This window comes from Cinclus cinclus, chromosome 4 (assembly GCF_963662255.1).
Source record: "Cinclus cinclus chromosome 4, bCinCin1.1, whole genome shotgun sequence".
Lineage (NCBI taxonomy): Eukaryota > Metazoa > Chordata > Aves > Passeriformes > Cinclidae > Cinclus > Cinclus cinclus.
The window spans coordinates 15,493,216-15,518,329 of NC_085049.1; the positions used below are offsets into that span (position 1 = coordinate 15,493,216).

At 41.8% G+C, this 25,114-nt stretch overlaps 1 protein-coding gene across 2 annotated transcripts in view; it reads left to right on the plus strand.

The window, feature by feature from the left end:
• BEND7 (BEN domain containing 7) overlaps positions 1-24,806 on the plus strand; it is a 47,290-nt gene extending 22,484 nt beyond the window's left edge. For both annotated transcript variants that reach the window (XM_062491687.1, XM_062491688.1), the window contains 4 exons: positions 4,722-4,947; positions 9,914-10,033; positions 18,095-18,145; positions 22,880-24,806. In XM_062491687.1, the coding sequence (XP_062347671.1) occupies positions 4,722-4,947; positions 9,914-10,033; positions 18,095-18,145; positions 22,880-22,941 (459 nt within the window). In that variant the 3' untranslated portion in view covers positions 22,942-24,806. The remainder of the gene's footprint in view (positions 1-4,721; positions 4,948-9,913; positions 10,034-18,094; positions 18,146-22,879) is intronic.
• Positions 24,807-25,114: the final 308 nt, after the last annotated feature.

Below are 25,114 nucleotides of genomic sequence, written 5' to 3' on the forward strand. Positions count from 1 at the left end.
TAATCAGTGTTTGCTGAATTGCGTAATTTGGTCTTGATTGCTGTGTGTGCTGGAGTAGGGCCTCAACACTGTTGATGATGGCAGTTTGACTAAAAAGGCCAAAATTTGCCACTCTAAGAATGTGTACTTTTCCCATAGAAAATTGCAGTAAGCATATTTTCTTGATTCAGTACACAGATAGAAATTCCATGTATCTGTTGGATGATTGGCTTTGTTTAAAGACCAAATTGGTGTCATCCAAACCAGTTCACCAATGAGTAAACTGTTCATTAATTCCTCTAATATATTTTTAATTTTTAGCGGGCTCTTTCCAATTTCCTAAGTACTATGAGTTAGAAAAACATAATTAAATTCAGTATCAATAAGCGTAAATGAAAACAATGCAGCAGATAATATTCTATCCTTCTGGAAGACGGAACTAATAATAAAAAAGAGCAGTCAGGATAATTCAGTTACAGTAATGCAAGCCACACCACTAATTAGGTTGCAGTCTCATGCCACAGAGTCAGTGTAGTGATACAGAGGAACTAGTTTGCTGCTTTTTTTCAGAGGGTTTCCTTTTGTAGTACTGAACTTAATAATGTTTTGAGGTAAAGGTTTGGGGAGGACTGGTAATTTATCTTCAGTATGCAATTTGCACTTATAATTTTTCTTTGCTTGTGGCACTCTTGTCAGCTTGAAACATGGTTTTGAAAACAGTTCTGTGCTTGCAATGGAATTTAATTTGGCTTTATGAATGTGTTCCATTGCTGGACACGATTCTTTGTAGTTGCCAGTTTGACCTAAGGAAAAAAAAGAAGAGAAAACATGTGGCTCATAAATCAGGTCTTCATTTGTCCTTTCATGCTTGAGCCCCTGCTTGCCACAGCAGTTGTTTCACTAAATTTACAGAGCTAGAACCTCAAGACAAACAAATTGAGTTTGTTTTCTCTTTGGAAAGAAAACATTTGAGTTCTGAAAACAGGTATGTTTAATGCAAAAATAAAATGTGACCTTAAGTATTTTGAGAAGGCTTAAGAAAGTCACTTGAGAACGAATGGCAGCATTATCTTTTTCTACTTTTTTGTAAGCATCTCTGGTGTGGTCACAACCAGCATGTGTGTGTGCCTGAAAAAACCTGAAAGGCATTTTACAAAGCAGCATAAATGAATGTTCCCTTGAGAATATTCCACAGGTTGTCTGTAGTTTGTGCTGTGTCATACGTCATCGCTGCTGCCACTGATATTTTGCCAACGTTTATTGAACTTTAAGAAGAATCCAAGTTTAATGGGTATAAAATCGGGGCTGCCAAAACCAGTGCAATTAGTTCAGACCTGCTGAGATTAAATACTTCTACTTAGAGAGGTGGAAAATGTCTTTGTGAGACAAACCCTTAATCTGGCCCATGGATCAGAAAGAGAATCTGCTTTTTAAATGTAATGGTCTGAATACAACTCTTAGTTGAACTTGTGTTTGTTTTACAGTTGTCATATTTCATTTATAACCTAATAATTTTTAATCTATATATTACAACCTACTAAAATATCTAGGATTAAATCGAATTCACTGCCTGTTAATTTTAGCACAGCAAAAGCCTTTAGCATTCAGGTCTTCTTTATCTCGTTGTTCACAAACAGTTTACCCCCCAGTTCTTTTTGCCATGATCATTATCAATTAATAAGTGCTTTTTCTTTGAGAAATTTCATTCAAAGTGTTCATGAAGTTCAAATGGTTACTGATTGTCTTTGATTGAAGAACAGCTAACTACTCAAGGAAAGGAAGAATAAACCATAGTTTTGCCTTCAAACTGGTTTTGATAAACAAATTGATCCCTATATTAAGTATACAACAGTCACAACTCATATAATATAAACTAAAACTAAAATAATATTAACTCCTCCACACTGGTGCAATGGTAAGGTTTGAAATGTATTTTACAGCTGTATTGTAGGGTGTATTGTAGGGTTCATGCACCTGCCAAAGCATAATGCAGGTGTCCTAAGGTAAGACCAGGAAAGAGGGAAACCACAAGGGAGGGGAGGGGAGGGGAGGGGAGGGGAGGGGAGGGGAGGGGAGGGGAGGGGAGGGGAGAGGAGAGGAGAGGAGAGGAGAGGAGAGGAGAGGAGAGGAGAGGAGAGGAGAGGAGAGGAGAGGAGAGGAGAGGAGAGGAGAGGAGAGGAGAGGAGAGGAGAGGAGAGGAGAGGAGAGGAGAGGAGAGGAGAGGAGAGGAGAGGAGAGGAGAGGAGAGGAGAGGAGAGGAGAGGAGAGGAGAGGAGAGGAGAGGAGAGGAGAGGAGAGGAGAGGAGAGGAGCTCACTTGAGTTTTCAGTACAAATACAGAAGATAATAGCAGGGCTTCACGATCCTTCTGGCTTTTTGGGTTTTAAGTATGAGGTGTCAGAAAAAGTGCCACAGGAACAGCTGGCTTTTGGTGAGGGTACCAGAAATAGTGTGGTCAACGGGACCAAGGCAGTGACTGTCTGTCCCTCTGTACTCAGTACTGATGAGGCCTCACCTCAAATCCTGGCATCAGTTTTGGGCTCCTCACAACAGAGACACTGAGGGTCTGGAGCATATCCAGAGAAGGGCAGTGGAGCTGGGGTGTTAATCCTGGAGAAAAGGATGCTCAGGGGGGACCTTATCACTGTCTGCAATTCCCTGACAGGAGCTACCTATTGTATACCTGGTGTAGCCAGGTGGGTGTCAGTCTCTTCTCCCAGCTAACAAGTGATATGACAAGAGGAAATGGCCTCAAGTTGCACCAGGGAAGGTTTTTTTTGGATATTAGGAAAAATCTCTTCCCTCAAATGGTTGTCAAGCACTGGAATAGGCTGCCTGGGGAAGTGGTGGCAGTCACGATCCCTGGAGGTGTTTAAAGATATGTGAATGTGGCACCTGGGGACATGGTTTAGTGATGGGCTAATGGCTGGACTCAATGATCTTTAGGGCTTTTTCCATCCTAAACTTTTCTGTGGTTCTGTAATTTCTCTGCCCTGGGTGTCTGTATCATTGAGGTCATATTAGATAGCTATCACAAGACCAAAGAAACAGAATAGGGCAGGTATCCTTCATCACCATGTCAGCTGCATTCTGGTTTTTGATTTACATCAAGTAGAATTTTTCCCAAGTTGTGAACTTAGCCTGCATTTATTTACTCTTTAAAATCTTTTGTGTCACCAGAAGTTTAGAAGTAGCATATTAAAAACCCACCTACATCTGAATATTGTCAAATGTCAGTAACTGACTGTTTTGCTGGATCCAGCATTTTGAAAGTTCTTGAGGTAAGAAAACAAATTTTCATCCAGAACAAGCTGAGGGACTACATGCTTCTTAGAATTTTTTTGTCGGTGTTGTTGCTATCTGCATATTTTAAGATTCTTCATCCTGGCTTCCCAAAGCATTGCAATCTTCAGTTTTATCACACAGCACACATCCATATCCCATGACAGTACATGCTTTGGAAATATTCTTCTTGCTGCAACACTCTTCATACTGATTTTTAGAAATCCATAGGAAAAGAATTACACAGCCAAATTGTTCTGAGACTGGCAGCTCTTTCTTCTGTCTATACTCAAGATGTTCACAGGTGATATGATAGGAGATGGCATTTGCTCTTGTTCTGTAAACATCTTTGAAAATGCATCATCATTTGTGGATATATTTCATGTAGGGGAAAAAAAGGGCAAGTTCTTAGAAGCAAGGCTGTAATGTTGGCTTATTTCCTCACATCATGATCACTGATTATTTTACCTCCTTACCAACTTCTAAATGATATTTTCAAAATTTTAGTTTATTCATAATGTGTCTTTGTTCTATATATATATAATTATTCCATGAAGAAGTCTTAACATAAGCATTGTATGGTACTCATAGAAGAAAATTCTGCAAATGCTGTTCATGTAATTTCTGATATGTACAGACAGGGGCAGCAAAAAGACTCTTGGTAAGGGGACTTCCTCGAAGGCCTTTGACTACTTTGACCCTCAGTGTACTTGAGAGAAGACTCCTGTGAAATGCAGCATGATTTTCTTTTCTCCCCCTCCATTTCAGCTTCTGCCAGTCACTTAAATCCCTATGATTCACTGTTGAGGATTTTTGTACTGAAATAAACTGTCTAACATCATCCTCTTCTAAACATGTGTTTTGGGACTACAAAGAGGGGGGAGAAATGGATGCTCAGCAAGTGCTGGCTCCAGGGGCAACCTCAAACTCATCTTCTGCTTATACTCATATGGGCCATATCTTTGCTGGAAGCCCTCTTGGGAACTGGGATTGGATTGGGCCAGTATCCCTGCATTTGAGCTTCTTGGAAGTGCCTGGCTGTGCCACAACACGCTCGTTCACAGCATTTGGCAGCAAAACAAGTCCATTAAATGGTTAGATAAATGTCCAAAAAGCATCACTTTGGAGCACTGCTCTGGGATGATCCTCTGCTTTGTTGTTATTACCCAACATTAAAAGGTATCTCCTGTCTTTTTGTTAGCTGTATGCCTAGAAATGATGTCAGTAATTGTTAACTTTTACAGACACTAGACAAGGAGTGTAATTGTTTGATATGCTTTTTAAGGTGCTTATTCACTGATGGTGTTTGATTTCAGTGAATTAGGCTGCTGTGGTCCTGAATAGCTGGGTACACATTCATGGTTTGATGAAGTGATTTTAAAGTCTCACCAGATGCATGATTGAAGTAAAATAATGTCTTTGAATTCATGTTTAATTAAAACATTTCTATTCTTTTGGTAGCCAGAAGTGCAACTTGCAGAAGGCTTTGACGTCTTCATGCCGAAATCACAGCTGGACTCTATACTATCAAACTATACTCGCTCAGGAAGTCTGCTCTTTAGAAAGCTGGTCTGTGCATTTTTTGATGACAAGACTTTGGCTAACTCTTTACCAAATGGCAAAAGGAAAAGAGGGCTCAATGACAACCGGAAAGGACTAGACCAAAATATTGTGGGTGCAATAAAAGGTATGTTTTCTGCTTTCTTTCATATGTGTAATTAGAACATATTCTCAGCTAAGGAGAGTGTAAGGGGATTAGAATTTCTGACGTGCATTAGGTCTATTAAAATATGCAGTCTTATTTTTATTCTCTTTCATTCACTTGTTAAAAATAGCTTCTACTGGGACAGCTTGTGTTAATTTTAAGCCAGTGATTCTGGTTTCTGAAGTCAGGCTCTAAGGTTAGAAACTCAGTGTTCATGTAAGATAATTATTTTTTTCCCCCAGATATCAGAGATCCAAAGAAATCTTGAAAACATAATGACAGTGTAACTGATACCCTTCAATCAAAGTTCTGAGTCTTGCACTGTATTTAACTATGTCTGCTCTGTAAATTTGTCAGTAATTGGTGGCTGGAGTGGGGAGAGATGGAAGATAATACTGGCATGAGATGAGTTTGATGCTCATAAGTGCAGAGGTCCTTCTCTTGGGACAGCAAATTTCTTGGTGTGAGCACCTTTTGTTGGGTGATTTCTCCTAACCATCACTGCTATCTAGCTTCCAGAAGAGCACATGTACCTTCAAACTCTGTGATGACAGCGTATAAAGAGCTGGTATTAGGCCAGAGATTCTGATCTGGATTCTATTTTGAAGTCTGATACTGTAGGGACAGTACCAAAAGACAGGCCAGAAATAAGTGCTAAGAGTGGAGCTTATTTTAGAGGCTGTGACTTTTTCTCAGGTACAGATTGCTAACTTAGGAGACACAGGGCAATAAGAAGAGCTTCTGTGAGTCCATTGTCAGCAAAAGGAGGCAGGAGAATTTTCTGCAACCACCTCTGTGCCAACTTTTGGACCACTCTTCCCATGAAAGTAAGGCATTGACAGACTGTCTTGAGTCTGGTGGAGGGACCACCAAGACTTATGACTTCACCACTTCCCTGCTTCAGTACCAAATGAGGGGAGGCTGAGAGAACTGGAGAGAAGATGATTCAGGAGAAACCTTAGTGCTATTCACAACTACCTAACGGTATGATGTGGAGAAGTGGAGTCAGAGGCACAAGAGGCACTGAGCACATGGAAAATTGCAGTTTGATAAGGAGAAGTATTTTCAGCATAAGAGTGGTTGAGCAGTGAAGTAGGAGCTCAGAGGGGCTGCAGGATCTCCATCCCTAGAAGTATTCCAAATGTGACTGGTCACAGGCCAGAGCATTATGATCTAGTTTGGTCGTGCTTTGAGCAGCAGGCTGGGTGTAGAGGACTTCAGAGGACCCTCTCAAGTGTGCAGTTCTGCAACAAAGTGTATGTTGTGCCTATATCAAAGTCCTAATACATCTTACAGAGCAGCTGACAGACTTTCTTACAGTTACACTTGTATTCAGGTTTAAATCCCAAACACTATTTTGTACCTTCTTTTCTTGAGCTCAGTAATCTGCAAAAATCTGAGTCTGAATTCTCTTTATCTGTATCTCATTGCTCCTTAAAAGCTTTAATAAATAAGTTAAATAAAGAAAGAGGAGTTCAAAATTACTTAAAAAACCACCCCAGTCTAATTTGAACAGTACTTGATAAAATAAATGTTTTACAGTAAATGTAACATCACTACTAAAATAGCAGCTGGTGCCCACTGCAGAGAGCAATGTTTCTCACTAGCTAAGATTGTATTACTGGAGCAAATTCTGGAGCTTGACTTAACCTCTTCCCTTGAGTTTAAGAGAAGAAAGGAGGGACTTGTAGTTCCAATAGACAAATTTCATCTGTGATGGTACTACTAGGTACCACTGCCATAATAGTGATCTTTATTGGCATTTACAGTATTGCCCAAATGCTAGTGCCTGATCCCTGATAGGGAAGCCTGTCCCTAAAAGCTGTGATGGAATAAAATGCCAGTGTCTGACATCCTGTGGATCTTCACTCAGTCTGGCTCCAATAGCACCCTTCTTCCCTCCAAGGAGCTGGGCTATCAGACACTGTGGTTTCATTTATTCCAAGAAATAACTAAGCCAGTATGAAATCTCCACAAAAACAACATCATGTTGTTTGCATTAGGACATTATTATCACTATTATCATTAGGACATTCCTCTACCACGTGCCCAGATATACTTTAGTGGCACTTTTAGTCCTTTTCCATGACAGATACAAAAGGCTACATTCATGACAAAAATGGGCAGAGACTTTAAAGGAGGGACTGTTTGCTTGAAAATCACTCTTCCTGTCTGAAAACATTTTCACTGCTGTCCTTACAAGTAATTTAATGCTTCTGCAACAGAATTATTAGCCAGGGAGCAATTCTCTCTTTTGACTTTGGGTATTCAGTAGCACTTTTTGTATCAGTTGCAGTGTTTCTCCTGGGCAATCAGCTTCTCTTGAGTCTTTCACTCAGAACTGAGGAAAAAAAAAAAAGATGAAAAAATAAAACTAGTCAGAAGCAGTTATTTTTCCTTTGTGTTGTTGACTAGAAATTCAGTCAGTGAAATCCTTCCCTGCAGAAATCAATGAGCTGTGTTTGGATTTCAGTGTGATGTGTCCCTCAGGGATCCATAGTGGGACCAGTACAATTTAATATTTTCATCAATGACACAGGCACTGGTTTCTAGGGCAGCCTCAGCAATGACACCAGGCTGAGTGGTGTGGTTGGTTGGGAGGAGGAAAGGACCGTGGCAGGCTGAAGGAGTGGGTCCATGTGAACTTCCTGATGTTTAACATGACCAAGTACAAAGTCCTGCATCTGGGTTAAGGCAATTCCCAGTATCAGTATAGAGTGGTGGATAAAGGGATTGAGCAACCCTGCAGAAAAGGACTTGGGGATACTGATAGACAAAAAATTCGATATGAGCCAGCAATGTCATAGCTCAGAAAGTCAGCTGTGTCCCAGGTGGCATCACAAGAACTGTGAGCATGATTCTGTGCCTTTGCTTCACTGTGGTGAGACCCCACCTGCAGTGCTGCATCCAGCTCTGGGGTCCCCAGCACAGGAGGGACATGGACCTGTTGGAGCAGGTCCAGAGGAGGCCACCAGGATGGTCTGAGGGCTGAAGCACCTCTGCTATGAAGACAGGCTGAGAGATTTGAGGTGTTTCAGCCTGAAAAAGAGAAAGCTTTAAGGAGACCTTATTGTGGCCTTTTAATATATAAAGGAGGGGCTTGTAAGAAAGATGAGGATGGATATTTTACCAGATGCTATTGTGACAGGACAAGGGGGCAATGGCTTTAAAATGAAAGAGGGTACATTTAGTTGGATATTAGGATGACCTTTGGTTTTTTGATGATGATGATGATGAGACATTGGAACAGTTTGCCCAGAGAAGCTGTAGGTGCTCCATCCCTGAAGGTGTTTAAGATCAGCTTGCATAGGGCACTGAGCAATCTGATGAAGTGCAAGATGTCCTTGTTCATGGCAGTGGGGTTGGACTAGATGATGTTTAAAGTCCCTTTTAGATTCAAACCAGTCTATGTTTCTATGACAGAGGGTTTGTTAATACCATACAGCTTGGGTGGACTAGAAAGGACAGATCCCGATTTTCCTGCCTCCTTGCTGTTGCATTCCCATTCCTTTTTGTCCACGTTGTTATTTCTCTAACCACACATTGAGCAGTTGTCCGTTTTAAGCAAGTAGGAGCTGCAAGTCATTGATCAGGTTCCTGTTGTGTCAGGTACCCTATGGATTCAGAAGGGAAAGATTATTTCTACCTTTCACGAAGATGATGTTTGTTGCAAATCAAACACTGTGAATGTATGGGGATGTATTGACTTCTGTGGGCAGCCCTCTGAGTTGGTGTGATGTCCTTGTAGCTCAGGCTGCACGGGAGAGCGTTGCTGATGCCTGCCTTGCCATGGTTTTGTGAAGCAGTTAGCATGGAAGGAGCTTGGAGGGGGGATTACTTTTGGTTCCCTTATACTTAGCATGTAGTGCTGCTTCAAAAGCGTGTGTATAAAAATACTGAAATTGTCTTTTTTTTGTTGCACGTTTCCCGATCCCATTTGTGTGATATTTATTCTCAAGGATTACAAATCTCTTGGGCTGGGACCATTTTTCTCTCTTTGTTTGCCAGTCATAATTGGACACTGGGTTCTGAGACCTCTGACCAAGTTTACAATAGCAATACGAACAGCAAGAATATATTTTCTATTTCTGTACTTGTTTATTTTTTGCATACCTCTCAGTTGCATGATGAAAATCAATTGCACCAGTTTCACTCCATTTATAATTCTGTATTTTTGGTATAACACTATTAGGTTTGCTGTAAATATGGATTTAGAGATAATGTTGACCCTCTCTGTACCTTTTTTACAAAACAAAACACAAAATTGGACCTGTAGAATATATATTTTTTTCTCAGTAATGGTGGTTTTTTGTTTGTTTGTTTTGTTTTTATTTTTGTGAATTTTGGCGGGTAGGGTTGTTTGGTAGGTTTTTTTGTTTTTTTTTTTAATTTTTGTTTGTTTGTTTGTTTTTGTTTTTTTCTTTGATAGCTTTATATAAATTCTATTCCATCTGGCTTGGCAGTATAAAAACTGTGGAGATTTCCACTGTGGTAGGACTTTACTCTTTCATCACTTTGCCTGCAGCCTTAGGAACCTGACCAAGAGGCCACCAAATGACAAGATCTTCAGCTCTCTACCTGTACCATATGGAAGGCAGCATTTACAAGTGCATGCCACATCTGAAACTGAGTTCTAAGTACACTGTTACTTTTCTGTCATCATTTTGTGTGAAATTCATGAAGACATCAGGTGAAGAACATTTCTCTGGGACAGGCTTTTATATACAGTAATTATGCCAGTCCTGTGATACTTATGCAGCCAAGTCATTTCTGAATAATGAACTCATGAAACACTGAGTTGAGCTTTATTCTCAAAATCCTACATTTGACCATTAAAATTATTTCTGATAATTGAATAATTTCATATATTTTGATTAAAACCCTCTCCCATCTCCTTTTCTCCATTTTTGGTGGCACATTTCAAAAAGGTGGTGTCTTTTTATTTCAGTCTTTACAGAAAAATACTGCACTGCTAACCATGTGGATAAACTTCCTGGTCCTAGGGATTGGGTCCAGATTCTTCAGGATCAAATTAAACTTGCAAGAAGACGATTAAAAAGAGGCTCAGGTATGTATAAAAATATGAGGAACAACATGTGAGTTTAAGATTAAAAACTTAGAGCCTTTATATCCACAAAAGTATTTTTCCTGTTGACCGTAGAGTTGTACTTGTTCATTCTGTGAAAATTAGAACTCTGACACTTCAACAGGTTTCTGTGGGTTTGGAATGGTAGCAGATTTAGGAGCTGTCACTGCATACAAGTTAAGTTTCTTTCTCAAATGTTGTCTCCTTTCCTTTAGCATCCAAACTCTTCTTCCCAGAAATTAGCTGATCCATCCAGGGTTGCAGGCAGAAGATTTTTAATTTTGTGTTATTTAGTCTGACAAGTCACTCACTGTACTGTTAAGACATAACCCAACTGACCTTTCCCTCTAAACTGTATGTGTCAACAGAAGAAGAGATGAGTCTCCTCACATTCTTTGTGAAAGAATCAAAAAAAAAAACCCAAAACAAACCAAAATAAAACCCAGCCACCCACCCTGTCTGTGCCAGCAAGGCTCTGCAATACGTGGGAGGCAGCTTGCTGGCAGTGACAGGTAATCTAGGCAGGGTTTTGCAGCAGAGCTGCTCATCTTGAGCTGGGACAACCTGGATGCTTGGGACCAGCCTGCAGCGAGCTCAGTGCTGCGCTTTCACCAACAGCACGCGGCTCGAGAGCCCTCAGCTCCAGCCATGAACGTGCAGCCTGGAAAATGCCAGCAGGATTCTTGGGAAAGCAATGTTACTGATTAAGAGATATGTAATTACCTTATAAACCAGAACTAGTCTCCTTCCCATCTTCATCCCTCCAGTCCCGCAAGGAGCTTTCTCCATACAAGGCTTCACTTCCTCTTTCTCACCCTGCAGTTTTCTTAAAGCTCTCTTGGGGTTGTATTTCTTGCCTGTCTCTCCCTGGGCATATCTGACACTGTTGTCTGAGGCACTTCACTTGTGCCACCTCCTTAAACGCAGTCCTTCGCTGTTACTGTATTTAGCTGCCTGCCTTTTCCCCTCTTCCCTTCTGCCCATCACCACAATTAAGTGCCTGTTAGCATCCATGGGATGGGAAACCTGATGGCTCCGCAGGGGATGCTCGCACCATGGTCCCTGGTGGTGAGCAAGACCGCAGGAAATGTCCTCTCCATCTCCTTGTCTCACAGAGCCAACCTTTTATGTCCAAAGCTGCATCTCTGAAACACACACTTAGGCTGGCATCTGAAATCATTCTCCACAATGTTATTAGTGCCAGGAGGGAAAAGCATAAGACAGAGGAAAATGAGAAACACCCAGAGACAGAAATAACGCAGGGGGAGGACAAAGTGCAGATTATTCGGTAGTGTAAGCTTCCCAGGGTAGAGAAACAAACCAGCACTGGCCTTAAAAAGGGTTTCTTGTGTGTTGGGGGAGGGAGGACAGAGGGATACAAGATAATCTTATTAAAGGCAGTGTCAGATTACTGGTGTTGTACAACAGGATTGCTTTCTGCCCCTTCCAAGGCTGTCTTTCAGCCTCCCCAGGACAGGAGGGTGGAAGTGGGATGTCAGGCTACAGTAAGGTGAAAGGTGCAGTGCAGGATGTGGGGAGTAGAGAGTCCTTGGGTTGTCTGCAGAAGATCCCTCAGGAAAGAGGACTGACCTAATTTTGTTTTGATTTTTATTTTCTTTCATCCTTTTTTATTTGCTTTTCTTCTTGCCTCTGCAGGATATTAATTAAAATGACAATGACATTCAGCTTTTGCTTTTCAAATGGGGCCACCTCTCGCTCCAATCCTTGCTCAGGATGGGAGAATCTAAGCAGAGGATATTGTATGTAAGCTAGCAAGACTATGAAGGAAAATAAGTGAAGCTGAGTAGTGTGCCAGCATCAGATAGGCTCCCCTGTCTGTGCTGCAGAGGGAAGGTAACTTGTTCACCTGTATGTAGATGCATAGTGAGCAGCAGTGTACCTAGCAGCCCCTTAAATTTATTTATTTAAAAAAAAACAACAAAACCTGCACAGTACCTAGATTGGTAGAAAAGCTCTTTTTTTTGTGCCGTTTACTGGCCAATCCCTGAAGTGCCCCAGTTTCTCTCTAATGTGGCCACAGGCAGACATGCTGTTTTCAGTTGTGTCAGGAGAGACTGTGGCCACTTGCACCTTTCCAGCCACTGCCTTGTCCTCTGGTGGCTGTGGCTAACCCAACCTGACGTTGCACTGAAGCAAAGAAGTTTCCCAGGCTTTTATGACAGCAGAACAGTAGATGGGAGCAGAGGCAGGAACAGACAGCTGGTTGCAGTAACATCCGCATGTTGTTGAAATAAGATTTGTTGGTACTTTTATGCTACAACTCTGAGATTCTGATATGAGGAATCTAGAGCTGACCAGGCAACAGATCTGTCTACTCCAGTATTTTGTGTCCAGCATTGGCTGTTAGCAGATCCCTGGGTAGCTCTGTAGGACCAAGGGAAGGAGATTGTTATGGTGTTTGGTAGGATAGTCCTCAGCCCTCAGCAGCTTTATCCTGGTATAGAACCGGTGATGTTGAAATTGTTCACAATTTCTCTATTTATTGTGAAACCATACCAAAATTGTGTGTCGTTTACAGAGACCAAAACAGGAGGGGAGGGCAAACCTGGAGGGAGAAGCTCTTCCAGGACTTCATGTTGTAAACCTTGGCTTTTAAGTATATTAAAACTATGGGATTTGCAGCCACTGAGATGTGGGATTCATCACTCTTCTGGCTAAGCTCTTGAGCCCTTCCAGTCTGCCTGTGGCCAGTGGAGCAGAAGCTGAGCAAGTGTCCTATGTCCGTACTCCCAGGTCATTCTCTTTGAGTTTTGTCTCCACCTGCTCACTGGAACAGGCCAGCTGATCTTGTGGGGATAGGCTAAGGTGCCTAAAAAGCAAATATGAGCCAGCATTAATCTAACTTCACCCAGGACTTTCTGAACCAATGTGTCTTCCTGCTGCTAGATCACATTATTTATCTACATCAGTTCCTGGTTTGTCGTAATGCACAGGCTTTGTATGGAGAAAGCTTAAGAGGATCCATTTATTTCAGAGGTCACAAGACAACTTTTTAGTCAGCACTGTCTTGGACTAAATGTTAACAGCAGAAGTATTTAAGAGAGGAGGGACAGGCTTTTCATCCTGCTTGCCTTCCCCCGAGCCATTCAGTACATCCTCTGCTGAGTTTCTCATTTCAAACCAGACTGTAAGACAGTGCATTCATGAGCAGGCCTCTCCACTTTATCCTGTGAAACATTATTTCAGTCTGAAAATGTAAATCCTGCTCTATCTTTCAATTACAGTAATAATTTCAGAGAATTCTGTCAAATGACTGGGGTGGATCTGCTTTTTGTAGCCCCTTCTATAGAGTGTACTCCCATGAGGGTTTCCAAATTAAATGAAATTGTGATCACTAGATCATAGATGCTGCCCAGCTTCAACCCTATTTACCATGTTTGGCTCATCTCCTAGAATTATGGACTGAAAAAACTCCTTATTTTAAAAGCTAATAAAAAAAAAAAAACTTAAAAATTCTGCTTTCTAGAAAATAGTTCCCCCGTGTAGATTTTGAAAGGTTGTTATCCTAAGCCAAATAAAAATTCATTTACATTCTGAATCAGTGGCAACATTTTTCATAGCTGGGAATATTCTATTTTTTAATTTATTTTTTATTTTGCCTCAGCTTTTTCTTAGTTCTTTTAGATTATTGCCTGAGATCTGAGACTTGAGTAGAGTTTTTTTATTTGTTAGATCTGAGAATAAAGCTGCCGCTGCCATTAAATTTTTATTGGCCTTGTTCAGTCTTTTCAAAATTTCAGAAGTTAGCTGTCACAAAGGGAAGAAGAGACTGTGAGGTTAATGTTACAAACAGATGTTATAATTAAAATTAAAGAGCTATAATAATATTCTTCAGCCTTGACTACTGGTCCCATGTCATGCCAACAGCAGAGCATAGTGAAGCACTCATGATGTCTGTCTTCTCCCAGAAGAGAAGCTGAAGTGTTTTGGCGGATGGGATGGGATGCAAAGTTGCCCTGGAAGGAAAGAAGTCAAAGGAAATGCATGTGCATAGGTCTTCTCTTTTAAAGCAGCGTGAATTACAATGCAAATTGTCTCGTAATTTACGGTGCTGGGCTTGCCCCAGTGTGGTCTCTTCACCCTGCAAAAGAGAGCACGAGCAGGTGTCTCATGGCCTTGCCAGTGGCAGCACAGAGGGAGACAGTCAGCCATTATCACAGAGATCTTAAAATGGGTAAAACCAGAGGGAGCTGACTGACTGTTCGTGTCACCTCTGTGCAGGCACCGCATTCGAGCCTTTTGATTACTAAACTCTCCATCCATTAATAAGCAGCAGGTCAGGGTTCACACATCTCCCACAGTAAGTTCCTCCTCCCTTTTTTATGTTTTAAAGAGCCTGTGAGCTGTTACTGCATAGCAGCTGTGCATGGGAAAGCTGATGCTGTGGGGTTAATATGTAATAACAATAATATGTAAATTACCACATGGTGGGATTCCTGGAGCTGTCCTGTGCAGGGCCAGGAGTTGGATGATCCTTGTGGGTTCCTTCCAACTCAGGGTATCCTATGATTCTGTTCTAACACTGCCAAAGTACATGGGCTAGGAGCTGTTCATGCCAAGTGATTACTTTGTACGTAATCTGGAACCTTGGGATTGCCTGACTCCTTAAAGGAGAAACAGCAATTTTGGAAAACATGCTGAAAACATTCAGGCAGGATTAATTTAAATAAATTGTGTGCCATGACGCTTAATGCCTGAATTGTTGTTTAAAATTAACATTACTTTGCTGCAGTAAAATAGTGGGGGAAAAGGAAAAAAAAAATTGGTTTTTATTTTCCTGGAAATATGCTTTTCTCCCTTGCCCTTGCTCAAACTGCTGCTTACATTGTTTTGCATGAGGTTTTTTTTTTCTTCTTTCTGTTTTTCTTCAGCCTTCTGATTCCCTGGTTAGTGCTTTCGACACAATATCTACATGCTGCAAGAGATTGGGTTGATTTTTGCTTAGCAATACACGCAGGGCAAGGAAGGATGTAGGATGAAGTCCAGCATGTGGTACGGTGTGTTTGTGGCCAGTATTTTAGATAAAAACCAGCAATATTAAAATAGTAACTGCTGTATTCAACTTCCCAGCCCTGAGCATGTGTGTATTCTGTCCAAGGAGGAAAGCAGCAAGTGTACACTTAACAGACAGGCATGTACTTCAGAAACTACACAATTTGGGGGGAATCTGAGGAAATTATAACCAGCATTATTTTGCAAGAGCTGCTGCACTCTATCTAAGCAAAGGACAGAGAAGAGGCTCTGAGTTCCCACAGTAATCTGTCTTCCTGCTTGCCTTGTCTTGCAAGCTGGCTCAAGCCACTGAGGTTTGGCTGGCAGTCTGTGGGTGTGGTTGTCAAAGGCAAACCTTCCTTCCTTCTTGGAATGACATGTAAGAGACTGGTGGTTTATATCCATGGTAGGAGGTCAAGGTGTTCGCCATTCCCCTGTGTTGTACTTCTCCTGGAGCTGCAGTTACATATCCAGTTTCATAAAACAAATCCTGGCAGCTGCTGAGAAGAGTGAGTAGCTCTCTGGGCATCTGCTGTGCTCCCACTCCCTTTCTGGCGCTGGCACAGGCATTCCTGTGGGCATGTTGTCAGTTTTTAACTGGATCTGATCTTGGTGACTGTATAAACATTTGTGCTGGCATGAGGAATGAGGCTGGAACAATTGGTAGAGAGCTGAACCTCATCTATCAGTCCTCTGCTAGATTAAAATGGCCAGGTAACTTCTGATTCTGCCGAGTTGGAGACTCAAGTCCTTACCTTCTGCAAGTTCCTTGTTTCCATTTGTTTCTGTACTATTGCCTTCCTCTGGTGTTAGAAGAGCAGTTAGGCAGATGTGTGACCACATCTCTGAGCTACTTCAGGAACTGCTGCAGAGATTTCTAGAAGAGCTGTCACTACAGTGGGCAGCCCGTTGGTACCACCCCTGATATTCATAGAGGGAAGGCTCTCCAGTCCATTGCCAGCACTCAGATCCAGATTCCCCCATTTTCATAGCTTGTGTCCCTTCTACTCAGGGGTAGATGCAGCTTTGTCCCTTGTATGCTGAGTTGCTGTGCCACAGAATCATTTGGTGCAGGTACTTCTTCACAGCATTGCTAGAAATTGGCCTCAGACTGACATGATTTTTTAATCCATGTATATCCCATTGGCTGAGTCTCGGTTTACCATGCTCCCTTGTACATCCAGTCCTTCCATCACTAAGAGTCTGGTCCAGATTCAAACCAGCCTAGGTGATACCTTCCCACTTAATGAGCCACATGTCCCTTTCAAAATCAAGATTTTCACAGTGAGCTGTACCAGGCACTGAATTTGTTTCTGCTCAGGGTGCCACCTTCTCACTGAAAGCAGAAAAAGGTATCAATTCTAGGCACTGAGTCACTTGCAAGTCTACCATGAACTTATTCAGGGCTCTGCATTTAAACCTTTTGTGGGAGGAAAGCTGCCTGATACTAGGGCTTTATTAAGTTTGTTTGTGTTTTCTTTGATTCAGTTAATTTTGCAGAACTGAGAGCATATAGCTAAAACCCAACCTGACATCCAGGCATGAATGTGGGAGAGACAGCAGTCTCTTGGTCCAGGGATGGGGAGACAAGGGTTGGTGGATTAGATTAGAATATTAACATAGATTAGGAGCTGGATTAGACATTATCATCATGAAAGCAACAACTCAACATCCTCGTGTGCTGAGCCATGATAAAGATGATCAGGACAGTTAGCTTGGTCTCAGTGATAGGTGAGCTGAGTTGCTTAGTGCATCTGCAGCCTTGGTTTTGATCCCTGTGGATATTGTGCAGTGAATGGATGTGAGCAGACATATATCCACCACACTGACCTTATACGATGTAGTTTGTAGAACAAGGGTTGATAATTTTAAACTAAAATGCAGGTGATTTAGATTAGATATAAGGAAGAATCTTTTACAATGAGGGTGCTGAAACACTGGCACAGGCTGCTCAGAGAGATGCTGGATGCCCCATCCCTGGAATTATTCAAGGTCAGGGCTCTGAGCAACCTGATATAGTTGAAGCTCTCTCCCTGCTGATTTCAGGTGGATTGCACTGGGTGACCTTTAAGGTCCCTTCCAACCCAAACTATTCTGTGATTCAGAGATAATGGGCTTGATCTGTGTGACCACACCTCATGTGCTGAAGTGCCCTCAAAGATCTCATTGTGCTTCAAAGGCCTAAAATATCATGCTGCAGTGCCAAAAGACAAAGGTAATAGGATTTTGAGTAGGGCTTGTGTAGGTTAGGCATGGATTTCCTGTTACACACTATTGACTTACTCAGGGTTCACATGCACATCCCGGATACTGCAGCCTAACAAGTCCCTGCACATCTGCTGAGTGAGATGAGCTATGTCTGTGCATTCCCTTGGCCTCTGGCAAACACAAAATGAACAAATTAGGCTTTTAGCCTCCCTTCACCGTGGGCCAAATTAAGTCAAATGCTCTTGCATAAGCTGTGGGTTGAAGCACGTGTGTATATACACATTAATTGCCAGTGTGGTCACATGCTTTTTTAATTACACTGGGCACCCACCTGCATCTTTGAAGACACTTTGCCAGAGTAAATCTGTCCCCTACAAAATGAGCTTGCTTGTGGTCATGGGAAGTTTGGGTGCAGAAATGGGAGTGTTCCTTTCCCTGCAGGTATCGGATGACTGTCGGAGGGTGGAGCTCCAGCCTGCAAGGCTCTTCCTCTAAGGGCCGCTGGGGACTTTTCTCATGACTTTTATCGAATGATCGCAATTCCTTTTATCATGCAGGTATCCTGAAACCTTAAAAAGAGCAACTGTTACTCCTTCCCATTGCTGACACAATTGCTTCTTAATACCCAACTCCCTCTTCTGAGTTTGCATTTTCATTATATGACCTTTTCCTCCAAGCAGTGAGTTTTTAACTGAGTACTTGCAAATTGCAGCTGAGGAAAGCAGATAGAAAATGCAAAATCACTTTGCAGTCTGTAGCTTTTTAATCGCGTTCCCATATTCAGTAAAAGTAATGAGATTTCTTGTTTATATTTGTAATCAGCAGAGGCAACTGACTATGATGAGAAGCCGGACATTTCTCTACTACAAACAGGTAAAATGCATTAAAATTTTTATCAGTCTCCCATATGTGTTTTTGTTTATTTATGGCACAGAAGCACTTTTCAATAATCCTGACTTGCCATGTACAGCTGGGTAATTGCACACAGGACTCTGCTATCTAAAGTTTTGAATGGTATGTGTTAAAAAACAAATGCATGAGAATCTTACAATTTTCCCCTCAATTTCATATTTGTAAAACCTCAAGGTCCATGGGAGCAGCTAAGCTAATAAGGCCCACAAGTTACACTTCTTATGCCAGACAGGGACTTGTGCTCATCCCTGATATTTCTGGGAGCATTTTTTTATCGCTTAAGAGAGTTATTGCTAGGGACAAACACAATCATTTGTAGTGTCACATCTGTTGAGTTGTCAGAGGTATTAGCCATAATATCTTGGACTCACAGAAGGATTGCAGACATATTTACATGCTAGTTAAGTGTTAGTTTACTTATTCTTGAAGTGCAGCCACCCTGCTTTAAAAGCCTGACAATTGCTATACTGCAGCTTGGCTGTGCAGCTGTGTAGACTGGGAAATAACATTTTTCCACGCTGTGGAACTTGATGTTGAAATCACCAGTCTCACCAGACTGAGACTGAAATTTGAAGCACCCTTGCATTAAAAGTTGGTACATCCGTAGGTGCCATGATGGTAAGAGCTGAGCTGCCGTCCTCTGAAATTCCAGTGGGGCCAGAGCCTGGGGAGATGGTCATTTCCCTGCATTTCACAGTCTGTAATGTCACTGAGATTCTGCTCCTTATCCCCAAAGGAGAGAGGATCTTGGGCAGACAAATAATGACCATTGATTGTAGTGCGGTTTTGTGTTTTTTCATTTAACAGCAAAGGGTGGTTGGAGATCAGCAGTGCCATTGCTGGAAGAGCAGGACAGGGCTGGTACTGGGTTTCTGAGCACATCATACGGTACCTGGTAGCTGTGGGGAGGATGGGAGACTACCGGTGACCATCACAGCATCTGTCTGCTGTGCCAGGACTCCCTAACCTCTCTCACATAAGGGCTGGAGAAGGAGCTTTCACACCCCGCTGCTGTGTGCTGGAGCAGCAGCTGCCAGCTGTGGAGCGCTGTCGGAGCACGTGCAGTTACTAAGGAATAGGACCAGCGGAGCAGTTGGGAGGACAAGCAGCTATAGTCTGGTTCTGGCATGGACCCAGGGGGGGCTGGGAGCACGCGCTGCCTGGGAGCTGCCATCCTGCTTTCCTGGCCAGCCGCTGAATAATGTTTCAGGGTACGGCTGTGATGAAAGATGCAGGAAGCTCCACACTGAAAGGTCCCTTCCAAGCGACATCCTGTTGGTTTCTTTTATCAGGGAGGGAAGCAATTCCGCTGTGAGAGGACCCTAATAAAAGTTGTTAATGTGATCTAGTGTTATCTTTGCATTGCTCCAGTGATCACATTAAAAGGAGCAGAATTAACAGTTTGCTGTATGCTTCTTGGAGCAGTTTCTGTAGTCGCTGCTCGGGTTGTACATCAGGGATGGAAGTCAACATGCTGAGATGGTTGTGGTAGAGAAGGCGACTCCCTTTCCTCTCCACTGCAGATCACCCTTGTGGTCTGCTTGCTTGTATACCTTTGAGCATCCATGCATGCAGCTTTTGAGCTGAAATGCTCGTGTGTGATGTGTACTGCTCCACACTACCTGTGGAAGGATGCCTAAATAAACCATGCTGCAGTTTGCATTGGGGGGGAGGTGATGCTCACAGGCTGTGAGCCAAGAATTTGACTCACACCAATTATATGTGTGACAGTGCCTCTTTATAGGACATATCTGTGTAATATCATACTGTTGTTGGAAGCAGATTATTTAAAGTGATACACAGACAGTATAATGACAGTAATTATGAGACATAGCCAAAATATAGATGCTTTCTATCAAGGAATGTAGCAAAAGAGGCGGAATATGATTTTTACAGGGGTCTTTCCCTGTTTTAGTACAGCTGGTTTTACAAAGGGGTGTTTGACAGGTTCTTTAAAGAGAGTCTGTGTGCAATTTATTCAGCTGTCTTCTCTGTTTAGCTTGAAGAATCTTTGGGGAAAAGTCTCTCTGACTGTGTGTTTGTACAGTGTCTCATGTGATGGGCTCTGGTTGCAGATGACAGCTAATATCAGATAAATCATGGCTTCAGGTATCAGGAAAAATTTCTTCCCCAAAAATGTTGCCAAGCACTGGGACAGGCTGTCCAGGGAAGTCACCATCCTGGGAGATATTTAAAAGATGTATAGGTGTGGCACTTTGGCATAAGTGGTGGATTTAGCAGTGCAGGATCTTAAGAGTCTTGTCCAACCTAAATGATCCTGTAATTCTGTGATCAGTGGGTAACCTGGTGCTTTGTTATAATAAAACCAGAGTGAATTGGGATGCTCAAGAGGATCTTGCAGGAGACTGGATGGGAAGAAAAGATGCAGTATGGGAGCTATCCATGAACAGTTGCTCTCTTGATCTTCAATAACTGAACAAACTGTGAAGCAATAGCACCCAGGGAGGATTATTTGAATCAGTGATAAGCCTTTGTGCCAAAAAACAAGGGAAAACTCAAATGCCTTTAATCTGCCTTTCCAGCTCTGTCAGTCCTGCCTCTGACACCAATGACATTATGAGTGAGATATGTGGACTAGCAATGCTGAAAGGTCTCAGTCTGTATGATTTTAGATTACAGCCTCTGGCCGACACTTCAGTTGGGGCACCTCAGTCAGAGATGTGGTTGCTCTCAACTCTCTCCATCATTGATGAGAAGAGAGCTGCTTCCAGAGGGAAGGCCAGGTTAGCTGCAGTTGTGTTTGGAGGTGTCTCTCCTTTGGTGCCAGCAGGACCAGGCTCCAAGTGCAGTTAATTGGTGCCAAGTGCCCACAGCCAGGTCTGAACTAGCTCACTCTGTGCCCACAAACTAACAAAGTCCTGGGATTTGAGGAAGGCAGGAGGTGCTTTGATTTCAGAAACCTCTTTTGGAACTCAAAAGCCTGGTTAAAAAAAAAATGAAGCTGGTACATCCCCATAAAGCTAAGGAAGACATTTTTCCCAATTATATTTTAGCACTCCTGAGCAGACATTATGCTCCTGTGTTAAAATCACCGTCCACACTCAGAGGGCCTTATCCTTAAAGGCTGTTGATTGAAACGTATTTAAAGTAAATTGGAAGAACTGTGGCAGTCAAACTTGCACAGAACTTTGGTTCATTGACAGATAAATCTCAAGAAAATACTAGAATTGTCCCTAACAAATGTTATCAAAGCTCAGGTCTTGGAGAGTTCCAGCTTTTGCACCTACCCAAAGCTGCAGGCTCTGTCCAGACCTGAGCTGAGACAGATCAGACAGCTCTGGGGGTAATTATTGTGGGCTCAGTGGAAAGGCTGATGAGTTTCCTGGTCATACAGGATACCTGGAGGGTGTGAAATAGATCTCTATTAGGATGAGGATGTGGCAGCTTTTAGAATCTTTCTGTGGAAGTTGCTACTGTGAAATGGCTCATCTTATTTCAGTGTACAATTTACGCAAAGCGTTGGGATTTTGTAGTTTCAAAGAAAAACAAAAGAAAGGCATAACCCAGAAGTTCTGCATGTGAGAACAAATGTAAGCCAGCTGCAACACCCTTTTCTTGAATCCTTATCTTGTAAATTGGATTGGAAAGATTTAGGCAGGTATAGGACCATGAAGTAGCATCTCCTTACCCCTACTTTGGACCACAGCCATGCTGAGAGTTTGTGTAGTTTCTCCACACTGGGGTTAATTTCAAGATGAGAAAGAATTTTGATATCCTTAACAGAAGCTGAAACACTAACATCCCAATCCTCAGGTCTAGGGGTGATACAGCTTTGTGAAAAGATGAGAGCAATCTCTCGGTAAAGAAACGGATGATAAGAAAACAGCAACAATCCAATTCTATACAGGTTGTCTCCTTTTCTCCTGAAATACAATATCAAGAAAATGAAACTTGGGGGGAAAAAAAAGAAGAAAAACCTTTTCCGAAACCTTAAATATAAATCCTTTATTGTAATATAAATCTTTATCCTTTCAATGCATGATTGTATGAGTCTTCCCTTTTCATTGGGCTGTATTTGCTTCTCAGGCTGATTGATGTCTGTCTTCTCTTTGCCCTGTGTTCTTAGCGCTCTCGTCGTAATTCTTCTGTCCATCTTTTCATTGTTCTGTTTAGAAAGAGCACATTCTTAAAGTGCTTTTAAAAAGATGGGATATAATCATACAGCGCACCTTTTATAGGTGTGTCTGTGTATATATATATTTTTTCTCCTATATGCATTTAGACTGCTGTGGAGTGGTGGGGGTTTTTACCAAATAAGATCCCAAAGTATGTACTCAAGGTTTAAAATTCACGGGGTGCTTTTTTCACTTCTTCAGAACCGAAACTTCAAAGGAGTGAGCATCACAGTGCAGTTTGTGCTGAAGACTAATGGAGCACTTTGTATCTGAAGTGGGCTGCACTGTATGTTGTGTGAAAAACTTGGCTGGCAAATTTTGTATTCAAAAAAATCTATTTAATTTGCTTTTCTTTAGCCAACCGAGCTCTACTCTAAATGGAATTCAGCAGCGCTGCCTGTGTGCACACCAGCAGTTCAGCCCCATCACTAATTAAAGTTAAAACTCAAATACATAATTTTCATAATTCTAAAATATAATAATTTTTTGTTGCAAATTACTGATATGCTAAATTAATACATTTTTTAAACTGATTCTTTCAAACTCTTTCTCCCTTCAGGTAACCTTTTTGACACCACAACAGACCATCTGATAGATGCAAACGCAGATTTTTCAGTTTGAATTTCACATCCTGCATCAGTGTTCTTAGCAGACAGAAACATCCTCTCCTTTGAGCAATGTTCCTGCAAGCTCAGCACAAGAACTTCAGTGTACCACAAGGCATGGGCATCCATACAGTTTTTCTTACAAGTCTTTTTTTTTTTCCACGCATTTTCCATGTAACCTCAAGTAATGAAACCACCAGATTGCTTCACTGTTCATCTTAATTAAAGATGATTTCCCTCCGCATCCAATGCATTACTGATTTAGCAGGGTATCCACTCTGAGGTCATTCTCTTGCCTATGTTCTCCTCCATTACTGTATTTTTCCACATGTTTGTATGCTTGCCAGCAGTGTTTCATCTTAAACCATGCAGAAGTTGTGACTCTTCCTGTCCCCAGGGTGGCCTCTCTCTCCACCATGAACCCTGGGGGCTTAATGAGCATCTGACTTGGTGAAGCTCTTGGCTTCTGCAGACCCACTTTTCCCTTCCTGGCTGCTGTGGTACCAATGACCAGTCGCACACAGCTCTGATTAAAAGTCCTTACTGGGTTTAGGAGGAAATAAAGCAGGATTTCTCCCAGCAGTGCCCATGTTCCTAGTTACAACAAGGAGAAGCTATTCCTCAAACAATTTCCCCTGCATGGTCCTACTGGGATGGCTCTTGAGCATCTTTTTAGTGCAGATTGCTGGAGGTGGTAGTTTTCCCCTCAGTGTTGCTCCCAGCTTGCTCTACCACCTCAATCTCAAAATGTATTAATTTTCTGTTTTCCAAGAAGAGGGTCTGTTCACTATGATTTTTCAGCCACTGTCCTTGGCAACAATACTCATCTATTTTAAAAAACAAATCACCTTTCAACTGGCACTGTATTGATATCTCAGCAGTTAAGACAAGTGAATCGATCAAGAAATTGCACTACCCTCTTAGACACTGAAAGGGTCAGTCCTTTTGGGTCAGGACTAAGGTAAAACCATGTGCAGCCCTCCCTGCGAGCCTTCATTTCCGCACCTTTCATCAGCACTAAATTCACTTTAAAAATGTTGTGAAGAAATCTGGAAGGTCTTACAATACCCATTGATCACCAGGCAGTTTGACCATGTTTCCTGCAATTCAAGGGAGAGCTTGCTAGAGCCTTTGCCATTGTGTTTCCTTTCCCTGTGTGTATCTTATCTTAGGTACGTTTTGGTTTTTTTTAACTATTTGGCCTTTGAGTGTCTGAGCAGAAGTGCTATTACAGAATGGGATATTTCAAAATATTCAGCCTCTTTTTTTAACAATCCTAAAACCTGTTTCTCAGGTGTCATGGAATACCCACAAATAACACTGAAGCAAACATGAACAGTTTGTTCTCTTGGCACCTGAGAAACCAGGCTCCCAGCTGTTCCCTGCCCACCTTCCATGGACTTTTAGGAATGACCATGTTCTCTCTGAAACTGTGGAATAGATTGAATGTGCACTGCAGACCTTAATTTTGACTCTTTCCTTCCTTCATGGCTTGGAGTTGCCTGCATTGGGCAGGGGACACCAGTCCATTGTGTTGTAACCCTTCAGCAATGAAATCAGCGTTTTGTAAATTTGGAAGATTGCATTTGTGTTTACTTACTGTGACTACTGTTCAGACTTTCTTCAGAAATCTTTTTATAGGGTTTATTAGAGAGAAGAAAAAAAAATCATTCCATATTTAGGTAAAAACGTCTCAATCTTCTGTATATATGTTTTATTAATATGTAAATATTTAGATATTTTTAAATTACTATGTTCTTAATAAAGCGACAAGGGACTAGTTGTGAAATGGTGTATAACATTGTGTCGTGTTACCAATCTCTGGGAAATCCTCTTTGTCAGTTCAGAAAATAAAACCTACAATAAATAACTTTAATTGCATGTGCATTCCTGTGTTCTATGCTGGATTCACGCATTTTAGAGGAATTACTTTGCCACCAGTGGACTACACATAGGAAGACCCTGAAAGTTACCACCACAATACTATTTTTCCAGCTGGCTCAGACAGAAACCACACTGGCTTTGCCAATCACAACATCTATATCAAATCGCATAATAACTCTTGAGTATTAAGTACTGATATGCTTGAAGTCTAATTTTAATTGAATTAGGTGCCTTTATAATCTGCACTTAAAAGGTTAAGCTCTGCTTCTATGGAAACAACACACAGGAAGGACAAACCAATACTC